Here is a 26,150-nt window from a genome sequence, read left to right on the forward strand (position 1 = left end):
AACTGCAAAGTAAATAGTGCAAAATGTGACCTGCTCAGAAATCTGATGACAGAGGGGAAAAAGCTGTTTCCAAATCATTGAGTCAGGTCTTCACGTTCCTGTACCTCCGTCTTGATGGTAGTTAAGGAGAAGAGAACATGTCCTGGGTGGTGAGGCTTCCTTATTGATGGTAGTTAAGGAGAAGAGAACATATCCTGGGTGGTGAGGGCTTCCTTATTGATGGAAGTTAAGGAGAAGAGAACATGTCCTGGGTGGTGAGGGCCTCCTTATTGATGGTAGTTAAGGAGAAGAGAACATGTCCTGGGTGGTGAGGGCCTCCTTATTGATGGAAGTTAAGGAGAAGAGAACATATCCTGGGTGGTGAGGCTTCCTTATTGATGGTAGTTAAGGAGAAGAGAACATGTCCTGGGTGGTGAGGGCCTCCTTATTGATGATAGTTAAGGAGAAGAGAACATGTCCTGGGTGGTGAGGGCCTCCTTATTGATGATAGTTAAGGAGAAGAGAACATGTCCTGGGTGGTGAGGGCCTCCTTATTGATGGTAGTTAAGGAGAAGAGAACATGTCCTGGGTGGTGAGGGCCTCCTTATTGATGGTAGTTAAGGAGAAGAGAACATGTCCTGGGTGGTGAGGGTCCTTCTTGATGGATGCAGCTTCTTGAGGCATCGCTCACTGAAGATGGCCTCGACAGTGGGGAGGGTTGTACCTTTGATTAGCTGGCTCAGTCTGCAACCCTCCACAGCATCTGGTGAATCTGTGCATTGAAGCCCCCATACCAGCCTGTGATGCAAACTGTCAGAATGCTCTCCACGGTACACTGAGAGAAATCTGCAAGAGCCCAGTTCAAGTTCAAATTTAATTGTCATTCAACCACAGGTGAATGCCCATGAACACAACCAAATGGAACAGCGTTACTCCGGGTCCAAGATGCAATACATAGTACCAACAGTCACAAGCAGTACAAAGCACAAAGCACATACAAGATATCACTAAAATAGTCACACAAAAATAAAATATAGTCCACATGTTGCAGGAGTCTGCAGTTGAACACGATACAGCTTATCTTCTGCCAAGTGAACACTAGGGAGCAGCACTGACTCCTACTTGGACACCACGCCACACCACACCATCTCCAGCAGAGCACACTGACTCTGGCGCCTCTCTCCTGGGCAGCTATAAACAGGCGACACCACGGCCTGAGACCTAGTCCTCGCTGCAAATGAAGCCCACCGTCCGCCCCTGCTGCCCACAAGTCAGTGAATTAGACTTGTCTTGTCTTGTCCATACTGCACCAACCACTGCCGCTGGGCTATAAACGTGCAGGAGCAATGTGTGGTTAAGTGCCTTGCTCAAGGACACAACACACTGCCAGGTGGCTGATACTGTACGTAACACTGTCCATCCAATAACAAAGTTCTAAACTAGTGATTTTCAACCGCTTTTTGGCCACGGCCCTCTTAGGAGCTCTTCTCAGGTTCCAGGGCCCCCCCTTTCAAACAGGGATACAACACGAACAGATGGACAAGAAATCATTTATTATTGAACACCAAGAAAACTTGAACATTCCGACATACTGGACAAAACTTTAAAAAAACTGTACGAAATTAAACATCTATCAGGCCTAATAAGATCCTTGAGCTTGGTGCTTTTCTGCAAGTTTCATGATATCGGGCTCCAAATTAGACCATGACAGTCGGAGGTCACCCCTTGTTTGTGATATCAATTCTGTTCCTGGATTTTGTCAAGGAAACTACCTTGCAGAATCCGCTCTCAACCAAATATGTTGCAGGAAAGGCAATAAAAAATCTTCGGGCTTTTTCCCACAGTGTTGTAAATTTATTCGGCAGATCACTCTTGATCCAAACATCTTTTTGAAACTGATTGACCTGACCTGACATTAGAGCATACCTAATGAGAATAGGGTGAATGTACTTGGCCTTTTCTCTGTGGAGCGCCAGAGGATGATAGGTGACCTGACAGAGGTGTACAAGATGATGAGGGGCATTGATCGTGTGGATAGCCAAAGGCTTTTTCCCAGGGCTGAAATGGCTAACACGAGGGGTCATAGTTTTAAGGTGCTTGGGAAATAAGTACCGAGGGGATGTCAGGGGTAAGTTTTTCACACAGGGAGTGGTGGGTGCATGCAAATCACTGCTGGCAGCAGTGGTGGAAGCGGATATGACAATTGCAGTTATATCACTGAAGATCAATCAAACTTTCTTGAATTTCTGCCTCAACTTGGGTGAGTTGTACTTCAAATGGATTCAAAATACAATCCAGGATACCAAGGTTTAACAGGTCATTAAATCTTTCTTGCATATCCTTGTGTATCTGCTTGAGATGTTTCACATAAACGATAAGGTCATCGTCCTTCAGTACCTCTGCGATTGTCTTCAGGTTTGGAAATTGTAAAAATTCCCGATGTCCATATTGTGGCAATCGACTTCGAGTTTCTTAAGGAGAGAAACAATGGCTTCCTTACAATCTACGAGGTTACTGTTTTTGCCCTGTAAGGTCTTGTTTAACAAATTAAGTTTCTGAAAGATAGCTGCCAGATAAAATATGTCCGCCTTAGCATCGAGTCTTTCTCCATGCTCTCTATCAGACATGAATGAAACTGTGGTGTCCCAGAGTGTAACAAAACGTTAAAGACAGTTTCCTTTGGAAAGCCACCTGACCTCAGTATGCAGCAGCAGCGTCCGGAAGTCTTCATCATTTTCTTCACACAGCTGCCAGAAAAGACGATCCTGAAGCAAGACACACTGATCTTTGGAGAATGAATTACGGCGATAATGGATGCGAGGACCCTTGATTGAATACGTTGACCCGGTGCAGTCTGATTCGCGACTGACTCTGAAGTGAGGCTGTGTGGGGGGAACTTAAGCAATGAATTTACCAGGTGCGCCGAATTCAAACGGTGTGTTGGAAAGATACTATAAACAGGAGGGAAACTACTGACTCCAATGAAGGTTGCTGCTTGGGTATTTCAGGGCCCCCATAAACCCTTGGGGCTCCCCTTCTCACAGTTTTCAGTCAGTGGCCTCCGTCAAATGCGCCATGGCCCCCGTTGAGAATGGCTGTTCCAGACAACACAGCAAGTCTAGTTGATTTCCTACTGCTTGATATACAGTGACCTGGATGACTGAGAACATTCAAAGACAAAACTTTCAAAAGCTTAATTTTCCTATTTCATTTGAATTTAAAAGAATGACTAGAAGCTTGCATTTTCCCTCTAAATATGGCTTGAAATCAGATACGTTGCTCTGCTTACTTGTGACATTGCCAAAATATTCTCTCAAGGCTGTGAAACCTTGGATGCCTGAGTTTCCAAATGTAGAGAACAGCACTGTCATAAATTTGCACGTAAAACAAAAGTTTACATGAGAAAACACAACAGTGCAAATACAATAGTGCAGTAAGAAAGGAAGGGAGAATGATTAGAGCTGACTGTGTGACAGTAAGGGAAGGTGACCTTTGAAGACAGGGAATTAAAGCTGATTCTATAGTGTGAGGCTAAAACTCATGAGATCTCAGCAGCTTATAGCAGAGGGGCAGAGGGAGACAGACAGAGACAGAGAGAATAAATTCCTACCATGTAGAGTATAAATTCTATAATTTTTCTCTATAAAATATTTTTCTCATATAAAATGACTGCTTTAGTTCAACATATTTTTGTTTTGATTTCATTCCATTCCACCACAAGAAACGTGCAAATGACAAAATCAAAATCCTTAGAACTTCTCAAAGGGGGAAAGCACTTTTGAAAAGAGCTTAGTTGTATTTGAGCAGCTCTAAATTCTGAATTAATTGCACAATTGATAACAAGAACTGTCATGGTTCACCTTTCTTTATCATATCATGTGACAGATTAAACTGAAAGTAACGTGGGTTACTCTGCTTCATTAACGATGGAAGATGAACTACTTGGATTTTAGATATACAAATTTCATCACATTACTTACAAATTATTTACATCATTTTCTCCTGTTTCCTCCAGTTGTCTGTCTGTCATCTGAAGATTACCTGGAAATCTGGGATTCTAGATGGAATCAGAAACATTGGGAAACCTCATTAAAAACAATTTTAAAATCCCAATTTGGAGAATGTTCAGCAAAAGCACAAGAAAATAAAACAATTTACAGAAAGATGCGCTCCAAAATCTTCAATTCTGATGAAAGGTCATCAGTCCCCTCCTTGGATAGTATCAGACTTGCTGAATACTTCCAGCAATTTAGTTTTTAATTCTGATTTTCCAGCATTTTGATCACTAGCTAACCTGCAATAGTTAATTATGCTTGGTTAATAGTTAATTATTCTTTCTATAAAGAAAGCACTGACTACAAAAATTTGCTCAGTCCTCTCCAAATCACAAAACTATAGAGAGTTGCGTTTTTATTGTTCTTTATGGAATAACCATAGTTATATTCAAAGGTACTGTACATCTGGGAGCAGCAGCTGCTAAAATTAACAACAGACACCATATTTGGAATTTATCGTGCTGCTCCACCACCAAGTTTTATGATAGGTTGACAGCATTCCTTTAATACTTGGGCACTCTGCATTATACTGCATATCATATAAATAATTCTGTGGAAGAATTTCATTTTGGAAGCACATGTTTCTACACTGGAATTTGAATCTGACCAAGGGTCACTGCTGAAATTGCCCAGTGAATGAGGGAAGTTTTGATTAAAGGCTGGTGTTCAGACACAGTACAATACCTTTCAGCCAAGCAAGCTGGTTATCTTTTAATGTAACAAACCATACAAATCATCTTCTTGGCTTATCAGCCTCCTGTTTGCATCACCCACAAGGACATCACCTGCTCCATTAAGTTCTGGAAGGAGAGCTTCACCTAAGTACACATTCTTATTGCTGTCGTTAGTTTCTTCTGCTGCCATTGTCTGCTTTGCTGGGTACACAGTTGTTCAGCCAAGTCAAAATTCTGTATTTATGAACTAGAACAGCTTATAATGCACAATTCTAGTAGAAGTTACTCAGGAATATAACCACTGGCACTTTTAGCCTCAAGAACATTCTTACAGCCATTCAAATCAATGTAACATGTATTTAGATATTTTAACTCTACCACAATCAGCAATTTACCTGGATTCACTTTTTCAATTTTTTTTTAAATGCCAAACTTCTCACATTTTAAGCAGATTAATATGAAGCTTCTGCATTCTGATTTGAATAAGGTGAACCTTCAATGACTCTGCAAGAAAATACCACTCAGTTCAGTAGGAGTAAAATGATTCAGAGCCTATGATCAAAGATAGCAGGCATCCCTTGGTCATTGACAGATTGAATACAGGTCCTGAAATAACTCGAGACTGCAATCCTGGAAGTGCAAACCTGCCACTGACGTTACAGACAAGAAAAAATCTGCAGGTATTGGAAATCCAAGCAGATAGTTCCCTATAGGTCAGCTCCCTGCTGAAGGGTTTTATTTTTCAATTTCTTTTCCTATCTCCTCTTCTTTTCAGTTTTGAGTGCAAGCCATTTACTGCTGAACAGAGTGTGTGGAGTCAATTGAGGCAAATTGGTGCTTCCCAGCTTAAGACACTATAAAAGATTACCCCCTACCCCCACCCCCCCCCCCCGCTTTCTCGTATTCACACACAAAGCTCAGTCTGCCAATACTGGTGCTCAAGGATCGATGCCTCAGTGCTGGTGACGCTGGCTTCGGCAAGGATAATTACATCAGTGAAGTAACACTTGCCAAAGCCAGTGTCACCAGCACTGAGGGACTGATCCTTTCATGTTGATGAATGGGATCTTCAGGGGTCGTCAATCATGGTAACTTTTCACTCTCGTCATTAGGTCACCCAGGCCATGCAATACAGGAATGTGGTGATGATGTGGATTGCAGACCCGGTCCTTCAAATCCTTATGTAGGTTACATTTAGTAAAAATGTGCTGGAGCAATTTCCCAACAGAAACATTTGCTCATTGGATCCAATGCTAAATGTCAATGGTGATGCTTGAACTCTGAGAGAAGTGGCTTCCAAGGTAGAAGAACTCAGGCATCTCCAAGGTCACTTGGCAGCGTTTTCATGTTGAATCACGAGCAATGACTGAGACATTAAGTGAAAATCCTAGGTGCCAGTAACCTTGCAACAAAAGATTCCGGGTGGACTTCAGGTTATGCTTGCGTTAGGACAATAGTCATTATAGTTCAAAGTTAATCTTATTATCGAAGTACATATATGGTGCAATTTACAACCCTGAGATGCATTTTCTTGTGGGCATACTCAATAAATATGCAGAGTAACAACCACAACAGAATCAATGAAAGACCACCCAACTAGGGTGTTCAACCAGAGTGCAGAAGACAACAAAGTGCAAATATAAAAATAAGAAATTATAGTAAAAAATAAGCAATAAATGGAGAAGATGAGATGAAGATTCCTTGAAAGCGAGTCCATGAGTTGTGTGAACACTTCAATGGGGCAAGTGAATTTGAGTGAAGTTATCTCCTATGCTTCAAGAGCCTGATGGTTGAGGGCTAGTAGCTGTTCCTGAACCTGGCGATGTGGGTCCTAAAGCCCCTGTACCTTCTTCCTGATGGCAGCAGCGAGAAGAGAGCATGATCTGGATGGTGGGGGTCCCTGATGACGAATGCTGCTTTCCTGCAACAGTATATCGTGCAGATGTGCTCAAGGGTTTTGAGGGTTTTACCCATGATGTACTAGGTTGAATCCACCACTTTTTATAGTCATTAGCTTATTAGAGAATGATATCCACTTTTGTGTTAAGATGTCACCGATTACAAGACCATCCATTGTGTTGGGTGTCAATTCCAATGGGAAGATGGTCTTCAATGAGAGAAGAAAAGCTGGTGTACAATCTGTCAAGACTAAACAAGGCTAAGAAATTTCCAGAAAAATATCCAGGAAGATTACTTTGGCTCACACACACGTGATACCATGGGAACTTGGGCCACAAATATCTCCTGTAACCTGAAAAAGGCTTATGGCATGTCACTTCATTCTGATTAACATCTCCAGACATTTTCTTATCATGACTTATTCTTAGTGCATAGATCTCCCCTTGGGTTTCAGCTTTCAGCTGCTGGTATAACCCCTCCACTACAAGAGGCATCATTTTTCCACATGCAAAGGGCTTTTCATTTACAGCCAAACAAGCCCTAAACACCAGATTTATTCTCAACAAACCAATCTTGGTGATAACGGGTGTCAAATACAACACACATCAAGTGCCAAAAAAATGACCACCCTTAAAAGCAAAAATGTGCAAGAGATTAAACACACTAGATCACATGATCATGCAATATTCTCTTTTTTTAATTGAGTTTGTGAAATGACAGCGCTTCCAATGAAAATAAAGTGCTTCCACTTAGAAACCAGAGCTATCGTCAATATCTGACCATATGATTATGGCAAGGATCAGAATTGGCTTCTGTAACCTGTCACTTGGCTACCTCAGATCTCCAGCAACTCTAAAGTCTTGCTGTCCTTACCTAGTCTGACCAACACGTGACAGCACAGCCACCAATGTGGTTGACTTTCAACTGCCTCCAGAGAGGAGCAATTTAGGCAGCTGACCAAATAGTGATTTGTATATTATTTTACATTTAAAAATTGCCTGTAAACAGCTGCGATAAGGGCACACATCTCAGCAATGTATTGCAAATTCAGAAAAATCTAAAAGTGGATGGAACAAAACCTCAATCTTCATTATTTTTCAAAGCTTAAGACAATGGTGTGACTTAATACATAGAAAGCTTAAAAATAAATGGCCAGAAAAGACACAAAACTGTTACCTGATAATGCAAGATCATTCAATGTTCAAAGTAAATTTATTAACAAAGTACATATGTCACCGTATACAACGCTGAGTCATTTTCTTGTCGACATACTTGATAAATCTATGAACAGAATCAATGAAAGACCACCCAAACCAGGCGTTTAAGCTGAGTGCAGAAGACAACCAACTGTGCAAGTACAAAAAGTAATAATAATAATAAAAAATCAATAAGCAATGAGATGAAGATTCCTTGAAAGTGAGTCCATCGGCTGTGATTTGATGGTTCAGCATTATTTGATGAAGTTATCTACGTATTCAATGGACCTAAACGCAAACAACAGGAATTCTGCAGATGCTGGAAATTCAAGCAACATACATCAAAGTTGCTGGTGAACGCAGCAGGCCAGGCAGCATCTATAGGAAGAGGCGCAGTCGACGTTTCAGGCCGAGACCCTTCGTCAGGACTAACTTCCTGACGAAGGGTCTCGGCCTGAAACGTCGACTGCGCCTCTTCCTATAGATGCTGCCTGGCCTGCTGCGTTCACCAGCAACTTTGATGTATGTTACGTATTCAATGGAGCAGCTAGTACAAGTTATCCTTGGTTATGACTGAGTACTAAGGCTTTTCAAAGTGATGAAGTGGGACATATGGGTATGGCCCAGCTGTGTCTTGTGGACTGGGCTCGCTCTGTTTTCACCCAGTTGCAAGCTTAATGACACAGGTAACCCTGTCAGTACTCAGAGCCATCCTCGGAAGGATTAAATTGAGGTTCTGAATCTCATGTGCCAACTCCATTAAGAATGGCCTTTATTTGTGCAGTTTTCATTCCTGAAATTCCATTTACAAATTTGTTTACAGGGGCAGCAGGTGGTGAGTGCTTGGGCTCAGATGATGGAACAGCAGGAAAAGTTCTGCTGTTGCAGATTTGTGTCAAGTATCTGTCCTGGCTCTGCAACAGGCAGGGGTGCCGTTGAGAGGGAGCAGCTCTCTCCGCTGAGCTGCAAAACTGTTAGAAATATATTACTGGTACTAAGAGTGAGCTTTATGTTATATCAAACACTACCAGGAATTAAAAACATCTAATGTTTCTTCTGTGGTTCTTATCACTTGGTAATTTACTGATTAAATTTATTATCATAAAGTCAAATGTCTGACTGGACTTTATTCCGCTTCTCTTTCAGAATTTTAAGTTTCTTTCCAAAGCAACCTCATTTCTTTCCTGGATATTTTTATCGTATTTCTTATCCTTGTTTAGCCTGACAGATTGTGCACAATTTTATTGAAAAAAGACATGTATTTTATCCTGTCTTTCATGATCTTGGGCTATCTCACGGTGCTTAAGTCGCTAATCTGCCGTGTTTAAGTGTTATTTGGGAAATTTTCAACTAATTTGTGCCCTTCTACGAAGAATATTTAAGTACTGTTGAGGAGGGGTAATTATTTTAAATGAGCTTAAAATAGCATGTAAAGCTTTCAGTTCTTTTTAATGCTCAGGTGCTGTAACACTTTCATGTTTTTTTAATAGACTAAAGCATGATTGGAATGATTCTTTCTAATGCTGCTTCTTTATGCATTCAATTTTTGATGATTATATGTTTCTGTTCCACTACAAACATCATGTAGTGGAGAGTATATCGACTGGCTGCATCACAGCCTGGTATGGAAACACCAATGCCCTTGCATGGAAAATCCAATGAAAGACCACCCAAATCAGGTGTTTAAGCTGAGTGCAGAAGACAACCAACTGTACAAGTGCAAAAAGTAGTAATAATAATAATAAAAAATCAATAAGCAATGAGATGAAGATTCCTTGAAAGTGAGTCCATCGGCTGTGATTTGATGGTTCAGACGAAGTTCTCTGTCTGCAGCAAGTCACATCCATGGCCAAAGACAAAGCAGAACACTGAGATTCCACTTCCGAGCTTGCAAGCTAGTCTATCCTGACTGCAGACCACACATCTTCATTGTGAGACATGCAGAGGAACAGGTTTATGTGATGTTTCTCAGCATTTAAAGTTGCACAGAAACATCACTTGGCCAAAATCCCAGGTGCGTTCTGATGCAAACTGAACCATAACCCAGTAATAAGCAACCACTCTGAGTGGATTGGACAAATGGACAGCACAACCCAGTGGGAAAATAGCTCTGTGTGTGCAGCCTGAACTGAACTGAATACTGCTGGACTTTTGGTTTGATGCTTGATATTCACTGTTGTTCGCTCGTTTTTGCCGTTTGCGCAATCTTTTATTTTTTCAAGCGTTGGGTGTTTGATGTTCCCTTGAACGGGTTCCATGGTGTTTCTTGGTTCTGAGAGTCTGTGGGAGGACAAATCTCAGAGTTGGATTCTGTAAGTGCACTTTGACAATAAATGTACCTTATTTACACATGCACTTTGAACCCTTGAATTTTGTATATAACATGCTATTCATTTATCAAATTCCTGGTAACTAACTAGTTTCATTTCACATAAATAGCAGATGCTTCAAAAGAGATATGTTCTCTGAACTAAAGTGGGGTTATCCAACCGGAACATAATTAGACTGGACTATATACGAGTGCATGAGCCAATAAAGCCTCAGCATCTCCTGCTCACTGCAGCATACAAGTTTCGCCAGGATCACCAATTCCCTGAAATGAATCATGAACTTGTTTTCACCAACACCCTATGACTTGTCATGAAGTACTGAAGGAACTTAGCAAGTCAGGCAGTATCTATGGAGGGGAATAAACAGTTAACAATTCTGGCCAAGACCATCACGATGAAGGTAAGTGGCCCAAAATGTCGACTGTTTATTCTCCTCCATGGATGCTGTCTGACCTGCTGAGTATCTTCAGCATTCTGTGTTGCTCAAGATTTCCAGCACCTGCAGAATCTCTTGTGCCAGCCCCATGACCTCTGTTGCTGGTACACCTCATAAATCCCATTCCAGAATCTCCTGATGCTACCACCAACTGAAATCCATTGGCTCAGGTCACCTTATGCCGACTGACACACTGAGGTACAGAAATGCAGTATGTGAGTTGGCAACTTAAGATGCTATTCAGAACCTATGTCCCAGCCACCTTTTCACATAAACACTAAATATCATAAGAGTCCATGTGTCCTGCCAAAGATTTCCCTGACAAGCAAACCTTGAATACAAACCAGGCATTTATTATTGCTGTGTACGGGAACTTGCTGCATCAAATCAGGTACTGTATTGGTTGTATAATAGCCATTAATAGGCTTTCAGGAGTTCTGGAATGAAATGCAATATGAATTACCAGTTTGACATTGCAAGAGGTTTCTCATCTACAACAGCCTTGTTCATGAGAAGAGCAAAAACCCAAAGTCACCTTTGTCTCAAATGATCAGACTGTCATCCACTATGCTGAAGTGTGTTGAGAGATTGGTGATAAAACATATCAACTCCTGCCCGAGAAGCAACTTGGATCTGCTCTAATTTGCCTATCATCAGAGCAGATGTCATTTCACTGACTCTTTACTCAATCCTGGAACATCTGGGCAGTGAAGATGCACAAATCAGAATGTTCTTTATTGACTACAACGTAGCATTCAATACTATCATCCCCTAAAAACCAAACAATCAGCTCTAAGACCTCGGCCTTAATACACCTTTCTGCAATTGGATCCTCGATTTCCACACTTGCAGACCCAAGTCAGTTTGGATTGGCACCATCTCTTCCACAGTCTCCACCAGCACAGATGCATCACAAGGCTCTGTACTCAGCCCCTGCTCTAATCACTTTATACTTATGACTGTGAGGCTAAGCACAACTCCAATGCCATATTTAAGTTTGCTGATGACACCACTATTGTTGGTAGTGATGAATCAGCATATAGGAGGGAGATTGAAAATCTGGCTGAGTGGTGCCACAACAACAGCCTCTCACTCAATGTCGACAAAACCAAGGAGCTGATTATTGACTACAAGAGGTCCATGAGCCAGTACTCATTGGGGGATCAGTGGTAGAGAGGGTCATCAACTTTAAATTCCTCAGTGTTGCTCAGAGGATCTGCATGCAAGTGCCATTACAAAGAAAGCAGAGCAGTGACTCTACTTTCTAGAGATGTGCAGTGGAGAGTATATTGGACTAGTTGCATCACAGCCTGATATGGAAGCGCCAATGCTTTTGATAGGAAAAGTCTACAAAAGGTAGTGGATAGAGCCCAGTCCATCATGAGTAAAGCCTTCCCTGCCATTGAGCACATCCACATGGAGTGTTGTCACAGGAAAGTAGTATCCATCATCAAGGACCCCATGATCCAGGACAAGTTCTCTTCTTGCTGCTGCCATCAGGAAGGAGGTACAGGAGCCTCAGTTACCCACACCACCAGCTTCAGGAACAGTTATTATCCCTCAACTATCAGGCTCTTGAACTTGAGGGGATAACTTTACTCAATATTACTCACCCCAACACTGAACTGTTCCCACAAATTATGGACTCACTTTCAAGGACTCTTCATCTCATGTTCTCGACATTTATTGGGTTTTTTCCTTGTATTTCCATAGTTTGTCATCTTTTGCACATTAGCTATTTGTCCATCTTGATGGTTGTGGTCTTTTATTGATTCTATTGTTTCTTTGTATTTACTGAGAATGTCCACAAGAAAATGAAGCTCTGGGTTATATATGATGACGTACATACATATACATATATACACACACACACACACATATATACATATATATATATACACATATACACATACACACACACACACACACACACATTGATAATAAATTTACTTTGCACTTTGAGAAGTGCTTTCTGACTCCAAACAGTTTCTCTTTCAATTAAGATTTTCTCCTTTAATAGATGGAAGGAAACACACTGTAAATGAGGAAATGGCAGAGAAGTTACTTACCTTACTGTGGAATTCCATCTTTGTTATTAGTAGTTTGAGGTAGATGCAGCTCAGTCTCCCATAACCTTCACTTAAATGGCCCTTAGGGGAAAAGAATTTAAAATACAAACAAATTAGACTTCAGCAAATGATCCAGCCCAGAAAATAATTCTGGTACAATTTGAATGCTGGTGTATCTTAACAGCCGCTTTACAAAACTTTTTCAGTACTTTCACTGATTCACTAGATGTCACTTGTTCCTTTGAGATCAAGCTGAGTTAACCAACCTCAGCCAAGTCAGGCAAAGGATTTCGACTGGCCTCCAAGTTGCTCTGCAGAGAGAGGAAGTGAGTGAAGATTAACTAGGAAGTATTCCTGTTTGCAATATGGTAATGGTAGCCAGAATTAGGAAGTACCCCGTGTTACCTGACCAGAGAATTTGTCTATGTGCAGTTTGTGTATTCTCCCCTGACTGCTAGTTACCCTGAGAGCACTGGCTTCTTCCCACATCCTAAAGGCGTGTTAGTTGGTAGATTAACTGGCGAATAAAAATTATTCCTGGTGTAGGTGGGTGGCAAGAGAATCAGAAGCTGATGATCATGTAAGAGAGAATAGGCTATAAGAAAATATTTAATGCTGTGAGAACTAATAGAGACTCAATTGTATGAAGGGTCTTCTATGTTTTGAGAAAGTATGATAAATACAAGACGAGAGGATGCTGGAGTGTCAGCTTTGGCCGTAATTCTGCAAGAATGGTGATATCCTTCTGCAAAGTTTCAAACCAGCTAACAGTTGGTGTGTGTTTTTTCAACTGTAATACCTTGAACAGCTCATTCAATTACAATCAGAGACATAGGGTTCGTCTCAGTCCACATTTTAAGAATGGCCACTGAGGAAAGTCAGAGGCAGGTCCGGCAAAATCCAAATCCAATAAGAGACGTCACCCGGACAAAAGAAAGAGAAAACATTGGCAACTTTGGGAACAATCACGAGTACATTTGCAGCTGCCCAGAATTAACAAGTAATAGAACAAGAATTACAGGAGGACACAATTAGTTACTGGAACATTGAGTGTCCAAAAATTCCAGAAAGATTGTTATGTGGAGGAAAATGAAGTAATCAAAAGTAATAACAATACTGGCAGCTCAGTATGGAACAGGACAATATAAAGTGTCATCAACAGTGTTTGCAGTGATAGTCGGCATTGCTCCAAAGTTACTTCTTACACATTTCCCATTTTCTTTACTCTACCATTATCAGCTATTTAGGCTCCATAGCAGGAACACACTCACTAAATCTCAGTTGATAATGCTTGGATGAGGCAGCTTTCATTAATAGTTCTATGCAAGTACAAACAGATGTAAAGATGGAGATTTGTTCCATATTTCCTGAGATTTCTATATTCATTTCAGAATTCCGAATATTACAATTTATCTCAAGATTTTTAAAGTCACAAAACAGCCATGCTTCCAAGGAAAAGAAACATTCAGTAAAAGGGCACTTATGATTATTTAGATCTGTGACTTCTGACCTCGTGTCACTAATGAATCCATTATAACTATTCATAATACATTGCTATTCCAATGTATCATAAGATCACAAGACACATAGATCAGATCTCAAGGTGCTTTCAATAATGCCAAATACATTAACACACAGATTTAAAATCCCAGATTTTGCAAGGAAACATCAGCTGTTCTCTGCTTTACATGGAAGTCCTTAAGGTGTGGTCAACAGCTGGAGCTAGTTCTTCCCACTTCATTCCAGTGTTGGATCGTCATGGAAACCTGTGCAGAAATATGATGCTCCCAAGATTCCCCATAACTTGTTTTGCAGAATCTATTCAAATGAGCTGTGTCAGGTTGAGTTTGGGGCAGAGAGCTTTCACACTCAACTAAATGCAAGAAACTGTAGTAAAGAAAGTTTAGTGGATATCGTAATTGTTTGAATTAAGGCAAGCTTTTAAAGTATAGTTTAATTTTTTTTTAATTTAATATCGGAAAGCAAAAGTCTTGGCTATCTTTTCCTTCTGTTTCTGACCATCAAGTAGTTTCAACATTCCACATAACAGACACTGCTTTCACGCTGTAGAAGACTTGTCAGCGTAGAGCATTGCTCGTGATTCAGTCAGCTGTCAAACCTGTCAAGGACTTGAAACAATGATCAAGATACGATTAATTACCTTAAAATTTTAATAGCTAAAGCAAAACTCTTAAATGGATTAGTTATTCAAAATATTTATGTAGATCAATTAAGTCATTACATGAAAATTACAAAATAGCTTTGTCCTGTATAGCTGTACCTCTCCATTGCAACTAACAGACTCGCCAAATCTAACACAGAACCACTGGAATTGCCAGATTCTCCAACTTAAGTGTTGAGGATCTGTAGCAGGTTCAGATTTTACAGTATACAAATCCCCAATGATAATCGCCAGCAAGTTTGGGAGCATTCAGACATTCCGTCAATATTCAGACATTACAATTCAATAGGGGTTGGAGGATAAATTCATGGGAGTCAAGATAAGAATAAGCCAGTTTACAGTAGGTACCAGGTTTTGGGTGGCAGGGAGGAGATACAGCACATCTCTACCAAAAGGAGGTGTAAGGCACTCCTCCCCTCCATTACCCTGCAGGTCACCTTTGGACAAGGTGTAGCATCTGCTTAGAACCCCAATCAGGGTCACATGAAGCCATAGCAACAGGTGGTGGATGGAGAATCTGGCAATTCCAGTGGTGCTGTGTTAGATTTGGCGAGTCTGTTAGTTGCAATGGAGAGGTACAGCTATAAAGGACAAAGCTATTTTGTAATTTTCATGTAATGACTTAATTGATCTACATAAATATTTTGAATAACTAGTCCATTTAAGAATTTTGCTTTAGCTATTAAAATTTTAAGGTAATTAATCGTATTTTGATCATTGTTTCTGATCTTTAGAAAGCTTCAAGTCCTTGACAGGTTCGAAAGCTGACTGAGTCACGAGCAATGCTCTATGCTGACAAGTCTTCTACAGCATGAAAGCAGTGTCTGTTATATAGGATGTTGAAACTACTTGATGGTCAGAAACAGTACGAGTAGCTGGTGCTTATCACAAGTCCTGGTTATGCGACCACTGACGCCAGGCAATCTCTGAAGGATATTGATAATGGCTGGGGTCACTTGTTTTGTAAAGACGCTGCCCAGAAGGTGGCAATGGCAAACCACTTCTGTAGAATTTGCCAAGAACAATCATCATCATAGACCATCATCACCCATATTATACGACACGGCACATAATAATGATGATGATGATGATATGGCAGGATTAGTGTCAATGGATGCTTGATAGTTGCACAGACTCGATGGGCCAAAGGGCTTGTTCCTATACTGTTCCCCTTCCTGATTCTGTAATTTCAACTATTTTACTTTCCAACCTACTGTTAGTGGATTTGTCATCATGTATTCCACTGCACACTTCTGTCTTGCTAGGTTTCTTTCCCATTTGAAAACCACATCTTTGTCCAAATTAATATTGTCTTTCCTTATATCTGCTCATCAACTTTATCACTAAAAACTTCACTCATGTTAAACAGCTTGTCTTTAACAAACCCATGCAGATTTTCTCTAATCAAACAAAATTATTTCCAATTCTATCTGATTATTGTTTCTAAGACTTTCCTACTAAGGTTAAACAGATTGGTCTATCTACTGGTTTTATTCCAACACCCTTTAAACAAGCACGCAACATTTGCAATTTCCCAGTCCTCAAACTTTGAGTCCCATGCAGAATCTTAACCTCGTTTTGTTTTGCTGGGATTCCAGACACAACTTTTTCCTTCATGAAACTTAATGTGAAGTACTTAAATACTTCAGTAATGACCTGCACTTTCATGAGTATATTTCCTTTTTTTAAACCTTTGATCCACCCCACCTCTCCTCTTGCAACACTTTTTCCTGTTTACATTCTAATAAGCTATTTTTGAATTCCTCTTTGTGTTTGCTGCCAATTTTTTCTCATGCTCTCCCTGTGCCTCTTATTTACTCTGAACTACATGAGGAGATGCAAAATCTGTTCCACATCTGAAGAGGGTGCAAGTGTTTTCATAATGGAAATAAAAAGAGAATACAATATAAACAAGTGAACACAAAGATCAGGATAATCAAAATCATTTCCCTCTCCAAGATTTTAAGTTTTTAAAAGGAATCTATAGATAAGAATAGAATGCTGTGACCTCAGATTGGGCAATGAATATGTTACTTGTTGCTATGGTTTAGTTCTACAGTAGCTTCCTCAGACTTCAGAGAGCTTACTTTCGTTCATGAGTTTGGACAAGTGCTAGCGGTCTTATGTTATATTCTCCATGGAAACAAACCATATCCAAATTCAACCCACCCGCATAACTGGAGTTCCCAGGAGGAATCAGAGACAATGCCAAAATTCTGATGGAATTATCAAAAACACCAAAGCCAAGTTTTGCCACATTTGTCCTTTGGCCCAATCTAACATTTGTTCATTCAGTATAAATGAGAACAAAAACTGAAATTTTGCAACAGCAGTAAAAAGGCAAAGCAACATAATACTTCAAACTGAACACACAGTTTTAAATTTGTCTATCTCGTGTTCAGGCTTAAATCAAGAAATTTTGTTTTAATTCACACGTGAATTTCTTCAAAATTATTTTTCAAAGTAAGGGCAAAAAAAACAAGAAAAAAATCTTGAATTCTACAAACTCAGATTGCAGAGATTTTTCGCTGAACAAAACGATAATGAGTTAAATATGCATTATGAATTATTCAAGTTGTTTTGAGTTTTAGTATTCAAGTGCTGAAGTTGTGGTAAAGCAAGGATTATGGACAATACCCAGGCAAGGATGGGCTTGAACAGGTATAATCAAGTGAGAAACCTCTGCTTACTACACGAGCTAGGCCATGTAACTGTGGCAGTGTGTACTCAAGCCAGACCAGTGAGGCCTCTTTCGTGAGAACTTTCTGGAAAGGTCTTCCTAAACATAGTGTCCCTTTACACAGGAGGAGTGCCAGAGAAGGACGAGACAGGAATAACAGGAGTATGTGAAACACTCAGGGATAATTGCTTTGCTAACTTCAAAATATTATCGGTTGTCAGCTTGAAGCTTCGATTGATTCTTAACACCATTATTGTGAATGGCGGTTGATCTTGCAAAGAAAAAATTCAAACAAATACAATTCACCAAATGGTCAACATCAGTAACAGCAATTGTGTGTAAAAATAGCAGTTTCCTGTCCTGGCTTCAGAACAGTGTGGGTGACGGGGCCATGCTGTTCTCCTTGTGCACAAGTAAAATAAAAAGAATGCTTGAGCTGTAAGAGTGCGTGTGTTGTGGGCTCAGTTATTTTAACTATCTTATTTTTTTTAAACCACAAGCACAGCATTTAACCCAAAACAAGTTTCATCTGATTTCTGACAGATACCGGTCACACAGTGGAATGTCTGAGCAGTGAAAGATTTATGACCTAACAGACTGAAGAGAGTACTCCCACAGGAAATAGTTCCATTGTGAATCCCGATAGAAACATTTAAAAGATGACTTCATTATCTGGTGCTATGTTTTTAATTCAACTCATATCAATTCTTCTGAGGTTTTTAAAAAAAAAACCCACTTTCTATTTTACTAAAGGCACAACTTAGTTCAGCAAGCTCAATCACCGGACATTGGATGAAATGCAGAAACCTTCTTATTCTACAATGACTCAATTATCCATCAGTGACCCTACATACACTGAAAACATTCTGTAGAGTCAAATCATACTGTAATTAAGTTAAAACAGTCTGAAGTTAAGATACCACAGTGGTTAGCATACCATTTCATAATTACAATGAGAATGTGGTGAACTTCAAAATTTTAAAAATGCAACTACACTGAATAAGAATTGAAACAGCACTCTGAACAGACTGAGATGGTCTACTTCATATTTGACACTATTTTGTTTCTTTAAGTACATGTACAGATTGGAAAGGAACCATGAGTCCATCTGTGGAAACAGAATGTGTCCCACTTGTGCAATAAATAATGAACGATTGTCTTTCATCCATCTCCCGCCCTGCAAAGGCTGTGACACTGCTTCATGGCTGCCAGCGGGCAGATAGTGGGCTTATCGTTCTAATCAGCTTGGGCAGACATTACAGCTGACACAAAGGGCGTGCACATTTCTTATGATCCCTGTTTTTTTAATATATACATATAGTGCTACTCTTGCTGTCACCATTTTCTCACATTGTCACAGCAATTCCTGTAAGCATCTGCTTTACGTGCCCCCGTGACTAACAAGTGCAGTGAGTGACATTCTGAGAATTGCATGGGTGCGTCCTACATTTTGGTACACAATGTCAACTCACAAATCAAAACCAATAACCATGGAAATAGCCTGATGTTTTTATTTTGAAATGAACATGAATAAAGATTACGTTATTCAACAATAGAACAAAGTATATCAGTCATAAATGTTCAGAAATATCCTTTTCATACTTCCCAAACACATTAACAATCCTGAATCACAAAGCTTAGGATAACCACTGCAAACAAATCCTCCCTTTTTCTGTCCTTTGTAGTTATTCAACTTTTTTCTGCTCGGGACTCTGATGCCTTTTTTTCATTAACCGAGGTCTTTATGCAATTTCATACAAGTTAAAAGCTTGCCCAGGCTGCTTTAACAATACCAGGATTCATAAGCAACCACTGATTACAAAGTTAGATGATCAGGCTGAAGCCACAAGGGTACATCTACAGAACCTTTAACAAAGCTTGTCTTTGTTCCTTAAACAAAACAGCTTCTAAACAGCAGTCAATTGAACACGACCTCCTTCAAAAATTTATACACTTTCCAGTCTGCACTGCCTAAACTAATACTTGGATAGCAGCAGCTCACAAAATTTTCATATCCAAATAATCTACCAGCATGTGTGAAATACAGCATATTTTACTTTCAAACTATGACTATGATGTATGTTAATATCCTGTCTTTAAAGACAGGAGGCAGAATAACAAGGTGACCTCTGTAGCATTGATCTTAAATATATAAATACCAATGTCTATCTCCTTTTCATTGAGTTAAACATAATACCGTAATGACCAAGTAGGTTTAACCACTGAATCATACGTATGAAATAAAATTCCGTCATCCAAGTGCATTTCAAAAAATAAAAGGTGCTTCACAAATACGAAATGCAACGTTGAAAACAGATAATCCAATTACTTAATTAATCAAGCTATTCACATTTAAAGCCTCTGTTTAAGTGCCAAGATTGGCACAAATGCCAAATATCAATACTCTTCATCGCTTCCCACTCAGGTTAGGACCACCTTTGATTTTCTGTTCGTCTCACAGACAAATTTCAAACCAAACACCAAGTCCCTCAGACTCATAATTCTATCCAATTCTCACAGTTGGCAACAATAATTAGCTCATACTAATTGATGCATTATCATCTTCAGGCTCAACTTCTCCGCAGAATCATAGAATTATTAGATCACAGAGGCAGCAATTCAGGCCATGAAATCTGTGATAGCTCCAATATAGTAATCCCATCTGGCCCAATTCCCCACAGACCTCTCGGTTACTCTTCTCAAGTGGCATCCAAGTTCCTGTGAAAAGCCCTCAGTGAATCTGCCTCTACTTCCCTTACGGCAATGAATCCCTGAGCATTATCACAAAGAAAATACATTTTCCCAAAGTCTTCTAGTTGTTGCCCAAAGTTTGAAATCTGTTCTCATCCTTGAAACACAATGGGAAAACTGTTCCTCTACTTAACTTTAATTAGTCACGAACTTGCACACAACAAAGCTCCTCCCAATCTTTTTTGCTCCGTGAAGAAACCCCAACTTCTCCAGTCTAAAGGTATTGCTGATATCACCCACAGAGTCTCAGCCTGGAACATTCTCTCTTTATTCCTCTCCACAGATGTTGCCTGACCTGATGAGCTCCTTCAGCATTGTGTGTGTGTTACTCTGGATTTCAGCCATCTGCAGAATCTCTTAGGTTTACCATTCTGGTAAATTTTTTGCAAGCCTTTGCTTGGTCCGTCTGTATTCCTCTCATAGAATGACCAAAATTTCATGCAGTTGTGGCCAATCAATAACTTCATTCACTCTATGTCTCCATGAATCAGAGGATCCCATATTCCTTAATCACTCTCAATACATTCTTCCACTGTCAAGGATTTATGTAATTATATACCCATGTCCCTAGATTCCTGCACACTCTGAGAACCATGTGATTTCAACATCATTAACTTAAATAGTAAACTTAGTCTGCCACTCATCTACTCATTCACCAAATCTCATCTATAACTTTCTGAAGCCTGTTTGTTCTTCTTTCATTGTATATCAAAATTCCAAAAGCTATCATCCCAAAACTTAAACCTAACACTAATGTCTACGTCATTACTATATCACAAAATATTTAATGATCCCCGATTAACAGCGGAAGAACAGCACCATCGATTTACCATTTGTTATATGCCTTTAACCATCCTATTTGTGCTGGTGTCTCTTTAATTCCATGCTCTTCAGTTTTGCAGAGCAACTTTTGCTTGGGACTTACTCAAATACCTTGTAGAAATCCTCAAAACAACATCTATTGCAATCTCTTCATTAACTTTGTGCTATGTCATCAAAAAACTCGTCAGATCAGTTGAACTATTACCTTCAACAAATCCATTCTAGCTCAGTCCAAGTAGCAAATAATGTTTTCCCTGAATAGAATTTAGAAAAATATCCTTATAGCCAAGGTAAAATAGTTTTATCTCCAGTTGCCTTGCCCACTCTTCCACTCCTTTGGCAAGCATGTTCCCTAACCATCTTCCTTGTACTATTTGATTTAGATCAGTTTTTTAAAATCTGCTCTATCAACCCTGAACACCTAACCAAGTGTGCATCACATTAAGACCAGATGACTGTTTTATTTTGAGCAGAGCCAGCTTAGCACTGTCTCATCATCAATTGTCACCCCATCTGTTATCTCTATCACTTCCCTTTCCACAGAGAGTTTAGCAGCATCTTGTGCCTTATAAAAAGAATGGTATTTATTATTCCAACATACTAAAAATGTGCTGTTCACTTCGTTTACATTAACCAACTACGTTCTTCTTTTTATTATCTGCCTAGTCCTTGCAATTACATTGACTATCCTTCCCCTCTCATACCCTTTGCTCACCTTATTTTCCTTTTCATTTTAGCCCTCAGCTTACTTTACTCAGCCTGGCTCTCCTTGGGATTCCTCATCTGGGACAAATTGAAATTGATGAGAAATAATTTGGTGTATAGTGTGCAGTTTTGGTCACCTACCCGCAGGAATGATGTAAATAAGGTTGAAAGAGTATAGAGAAAATTTACAAGGATGTTGCGAGAACTGGAGGAACCTAATTATAAGGAAAAATTGAATTGGTTAGGACTTTATTCCTTGGAACATAGTACAATGCAAGCAGGCTTTTTCTGAGATGGGTGGGACTACAACCAGAGGTCATGGGTTAAGGGTAAAAGGTGAAATCTTTAAGGAGAACATTAGGGAAACTTCTTCACTCAGAGGGTCGTGAGAGTGCGGAACAAGCTGCCAGTGCAAGTGGTACATGCAAGCTCGATTTCAATGTTTAAGAGAAGTTTGGAGAAGTACACGGATGCTAGGGATAGGGAGGGTTATGGCTCCATGCAGATTAATGGAAGTACCTGTTTAAACGGTTTGGCATGGCCTAGATGGGCTGAAAGGCTTGTTTCCATGCTGCACTTTTCTGTGACTCTCTGACCCCACTCTAGACCATTGGAAAACTGTCTCCAACACCATCACTAACCTCATCAGTTCGGGAGATCTCCCATCCACTGCCACCAAACACAGAGTCCCCTTACCCCACAATGCTCGCTTCTGCCTCCGACCCACGATCCACACACCTGACTGTCCGGGTAGGCCGACTGTCTCCTGCCCCACTGAACTTGTGTCCTCCTACCTCAACTTCATTCTATCTCCCTTGGTTCAGTCCCTTCCCACCAACATCCACAACACATCTCATGCCCTCGGTTTCCTCACTAACTTTCAATTCCACAGCTCTGACCAGCTGATTTTCACTATGGATGTCCAGTCCCTATACACCCATCAAGAAGGCCTTAAAGCTCTCCACTTCTTTCTCAATAAAAGAACCATCCAGTTTCCCTGCACCACCACCCTCCTCCATCTGGCAGAACTGGTCCTCACCCTCAGCAATTTTTCCTTTGGCTCCTTGACTCAAGGGGTGGACATGGGCACTCGCAAGGGCTCCAGCCCATGCTTGCCTCTTCGTTAGCTATGTAGAACAATCTATGTTCCAGGCCACCCCCAGTAGTACTCCCCAACTCTTCCTCTACTTCATTGACGACTACATTGGTGCTGCTTCATGCACCCATGTTGAGCTTGTCCATTTCAGCAACTTTTCCCTGAACATCCATCGCACCCTTAAATTTACTTGGTCCATTTCTGACATATCCCTCCCCTTCCAAATATCTCTGCCTCCATCTCTGGAAAGAAACTGTTTATCAACATATTTAAAAAACCGATTCCTGCTGTTATCTTGACTATACCTCTTTCCATCCGGTCTCCTGTAAAATGCTATCCCCTTTTCTCAGTTTCTTCATCCCCGCTGCATCTGCTCCAGGATGTGGCTTTCCTCTCTAGGACATCACAGATTGTCCTTCTTCAAAGAACGGGGTTTCCCTTCCTCCACCATTGATCCTGCCCTCACTTGCATCTCCTCTATTTCCCGAACATTCGTGCTCACCCAATCTTCCTGCTGCCTTGACAGTGATACAGTTCCTCTTAACCTTAACTATTACCTCATGAGCATCAGCATCCAACACCACACCACCTTCTGCAACTTCCACCGCATCCAAAGGGATCCGAACAGCAAACATCTTTACCTCCACTCCCCCCTCTCCGCCTTCCACAGGTATCGCCCCCTCCATGATTTCCTTGTTCATTCATCCCTCCCAGTACTTATCCCTGCAAGTGGCCAAAGTGCTACACCTGCCCATTCACTTCCTCCATTCAGGGCCCCAAACAGCACCCCAAGGTGAGGCAACGCTTCAGCGGCAAATCTGCTGGGGTCATCTACTGTGTCTGGCGGTCCCGATGCACCTTCCGCTACATTGATGAGACCCGTCATAAACTGGCGAGCACCTCCAAACCAACCGTCTAATGCGGAACTTCCTGGTGGCCAAACATTTTAATTCCAATTCCCTTTCCCGTTCTGACACATCAGTCCATAGCCTCCTCTTGTGCCAAGACAAGGACACTCTCAGGGTGGAGAAACAATACGTTACATTCCTTCTGGGTAGCCTCCAACCTGACGGAATTAATATTGATTTCTCCTTCTGGTTAAAAAAAAAATTCCCCTCCCCCACTTCTACTCCCTACCCTGACCTCTTACCTCTTCCCACTTGCCTATCACCTCCCCAGGACCCACTTGTTTCCCTTTCTCCAATGGTCCACTCTCCTCTCCCATCAGATTCCTTCCCCTGCACTCATTTTTCTGTTACAGTAGTATACATTAATATTTGTTATACTGCTTCATGGCCTTTTATATATCATTGAAGTTAATCTTCCTCCAATTTCAAAAGAAAACTTTAGACTTCCACTTGTCCTTGTCTATCATTCATCTGCATTTTAAGAAAGACCACAGGAGGAGAATTAGACCATTCAGCCCATCGTCTGCTTGTCAATCACGGCTGATTCACTATTCCTCTCAACCCCATTCTCCACATAACATTTGACACTTGACTATCAATCTGTACTTTTAATATCCCCAATGACTTGGCCTCCACATCTGTCTGCAGCAATGTATTCCACAGGTTCACCACCATCTGCTGAAGAAATTCCTCCTCATATCTGTTCTAAAGGGACGTCCTTGTATTCTGAGGTTGTGTCCTCAAGCCCTTGCCTCTCCCCTTGTTGGGAACATCCTCTCCACATCCATTCTATCTTGGGCTTTCAATAGGTTTCAATGAGATCCCCCCTCATTCTTCTAAACTCCATCAGTTACAGGCCTGGAGCCATCAAACACTGCTCATACATTACCTCTTTTACTCCCAGAATCATTCTCATACACCTCCTCTGGACCTTCTCCAACGTCAACATAAGCTTATTCATATCATAGGCCCAAAATTGCTTACATTTCTCCAAGTGTGGTCTGTCCAATGCTTAATAAAGCTTTGGTATTAAATCCCCGTTTTTATATTCTAGTCCTCTCAAAATGAATGCTAACATTGCAATTTGCCTTCCTTACAACCAACTCAACCTGCAAATTAGTCTTTCGGGAATCCTGCACCAGGACTCCCAAGTCCTCTTGTACCTACAACTTCTGAATTCACTGTGTTTAGGAAACAATCTATTTTTATTCCTTCTACCATGCTGCATGACCACAACCTTCCCTCCAATGTATTCATTCTGCTTCTTTGCCCATTCTGCTCATCAACGTTCAAAGTAAATTTATCCAAGTACATAATGTCACCATATACAACCCTGAGATTCATTTTCTTGTGGGCATTCAAAGCAAATACAAAGAAACACAACAGAATCAATGAAAAACTGCACACAATAAAGATGGACAAACAACCAATGTGCAAAAGACATCAAATAGTGCAATCACAAAAAAAGAAAAACAAAATAAATAAATATCAAGAAAACAACAGGAATTCTGCAGATGCTGGAAATTCAAGCAACACACATCAAAGTTGCTGGTGAACACAGCAGGCCAGGCAGCATCTCTAGGAAGAGGTACAGTCGACGTTTCGGGCCGAGACCCTTCGTCAGGACTAACTGAAGGAAGAGTAAGGGATTTGAAAGTGGGGGGGGGAGATCCAAAATGATAGGAGAAGACAGGAGGGGGAAGGATGGAGCCAAGAGCTGGACAGGTGATTGGCAAAGAGGATATGAGAGGATCATGGGACAGGAGGTCCGGGAAGAAAGACAAGGGGGGGGGCCCAGAGGATGGGCAAGGGGCATATTCAGAGGGACAGAGGGAGAAAAAGGAGAGAGAGAGAAAGAATGTGTGTATAAAAATAAGTAACAGATGGGGTACGAGGGGGAGGTGGGGCATTAGCAGAAGTTAGAGAAGTCGATGTTCATGCCATCAGGTTGGAGGCTACCCAGACGGAATATAAGGTGTTGCTCCTCCAACCTGAGTGTGGCTTCATCTTTACAGTAGAGGAGGCCGTGGATAGACATGTCAGAATGGGAATGGGATGTGGAATTAAAATGTGTGGCCACTGGGAGATCCTGCTTTCTCTGGCAGATAGAGCATAGATGTTCAGCAAAGTGGTCTCCCAGTCTGCGTCGGGTCTCGCCAATATATAAAAGGTCACATCGGGAGCACCAGACGCAGTATATCACCCCAGTCGACTCACAGGTAAAGTGTTGCCTCACCTGGAAGGACTGTTTGGGGCCTTGAATGGTGGTAAGGGAGGAAGTGTAAGGGCATGTGTAGCACTTGTTCCGCTTACACGGATAAGTGCCAGGAGGGAGATCAGTGGGGAGACGAATGGACAAGGGAGTTGC

The 26,150-nt window shown here is 40.9% G+C and overlaps 1 protein-coding gene across 5 annotated transcripts in view; it reads right to left on the bottom strand.

The window, feature by feature from the left end:
• The window catches only part of hip1 (huntingtin interacting protein 1), a 331,165-nt gene that overhangs the window by 127,008 nt on the left and 178,007 nt on the right, over positions 1 to 26,150 (bottom strand). For all 5 annotated transcript variants that reach the window (XM_063031277.1, XM_063031274.1, XM_063031278.1 and 2 more), the window contains 2 exons: positions 12,639 to 12,719; positions 3,960 to 4,036 (listed from right to left, as the gene is read on the bottom strand). In XM_063031277.1, the coding sequence (XP_062887347.1) occupies positions 3,960 to 4,036; positions 12,639 to 12,719 (158 nt within the window). The remainder of the gene's footprint in view (positions 1 to 3,959; positions 4,037 to 12,638; positions 12,720 to 26,150) is intronic.

Source organism: Mobula hypostoma, chromosome 23 (genome assembly GCF_963921235.1).
Source record: "Mobula hypostoma chromosome 23, sMobHyp1.1, whole genome shotgun sequence".
In the NCBI taxonomy this organism is placed as follows: Eukaryota; Metazoa; Chordata; class Chondrichthyes; order Myliobatiformes; family Myliobatidae; genus Mobula; species Mobula hypostoma.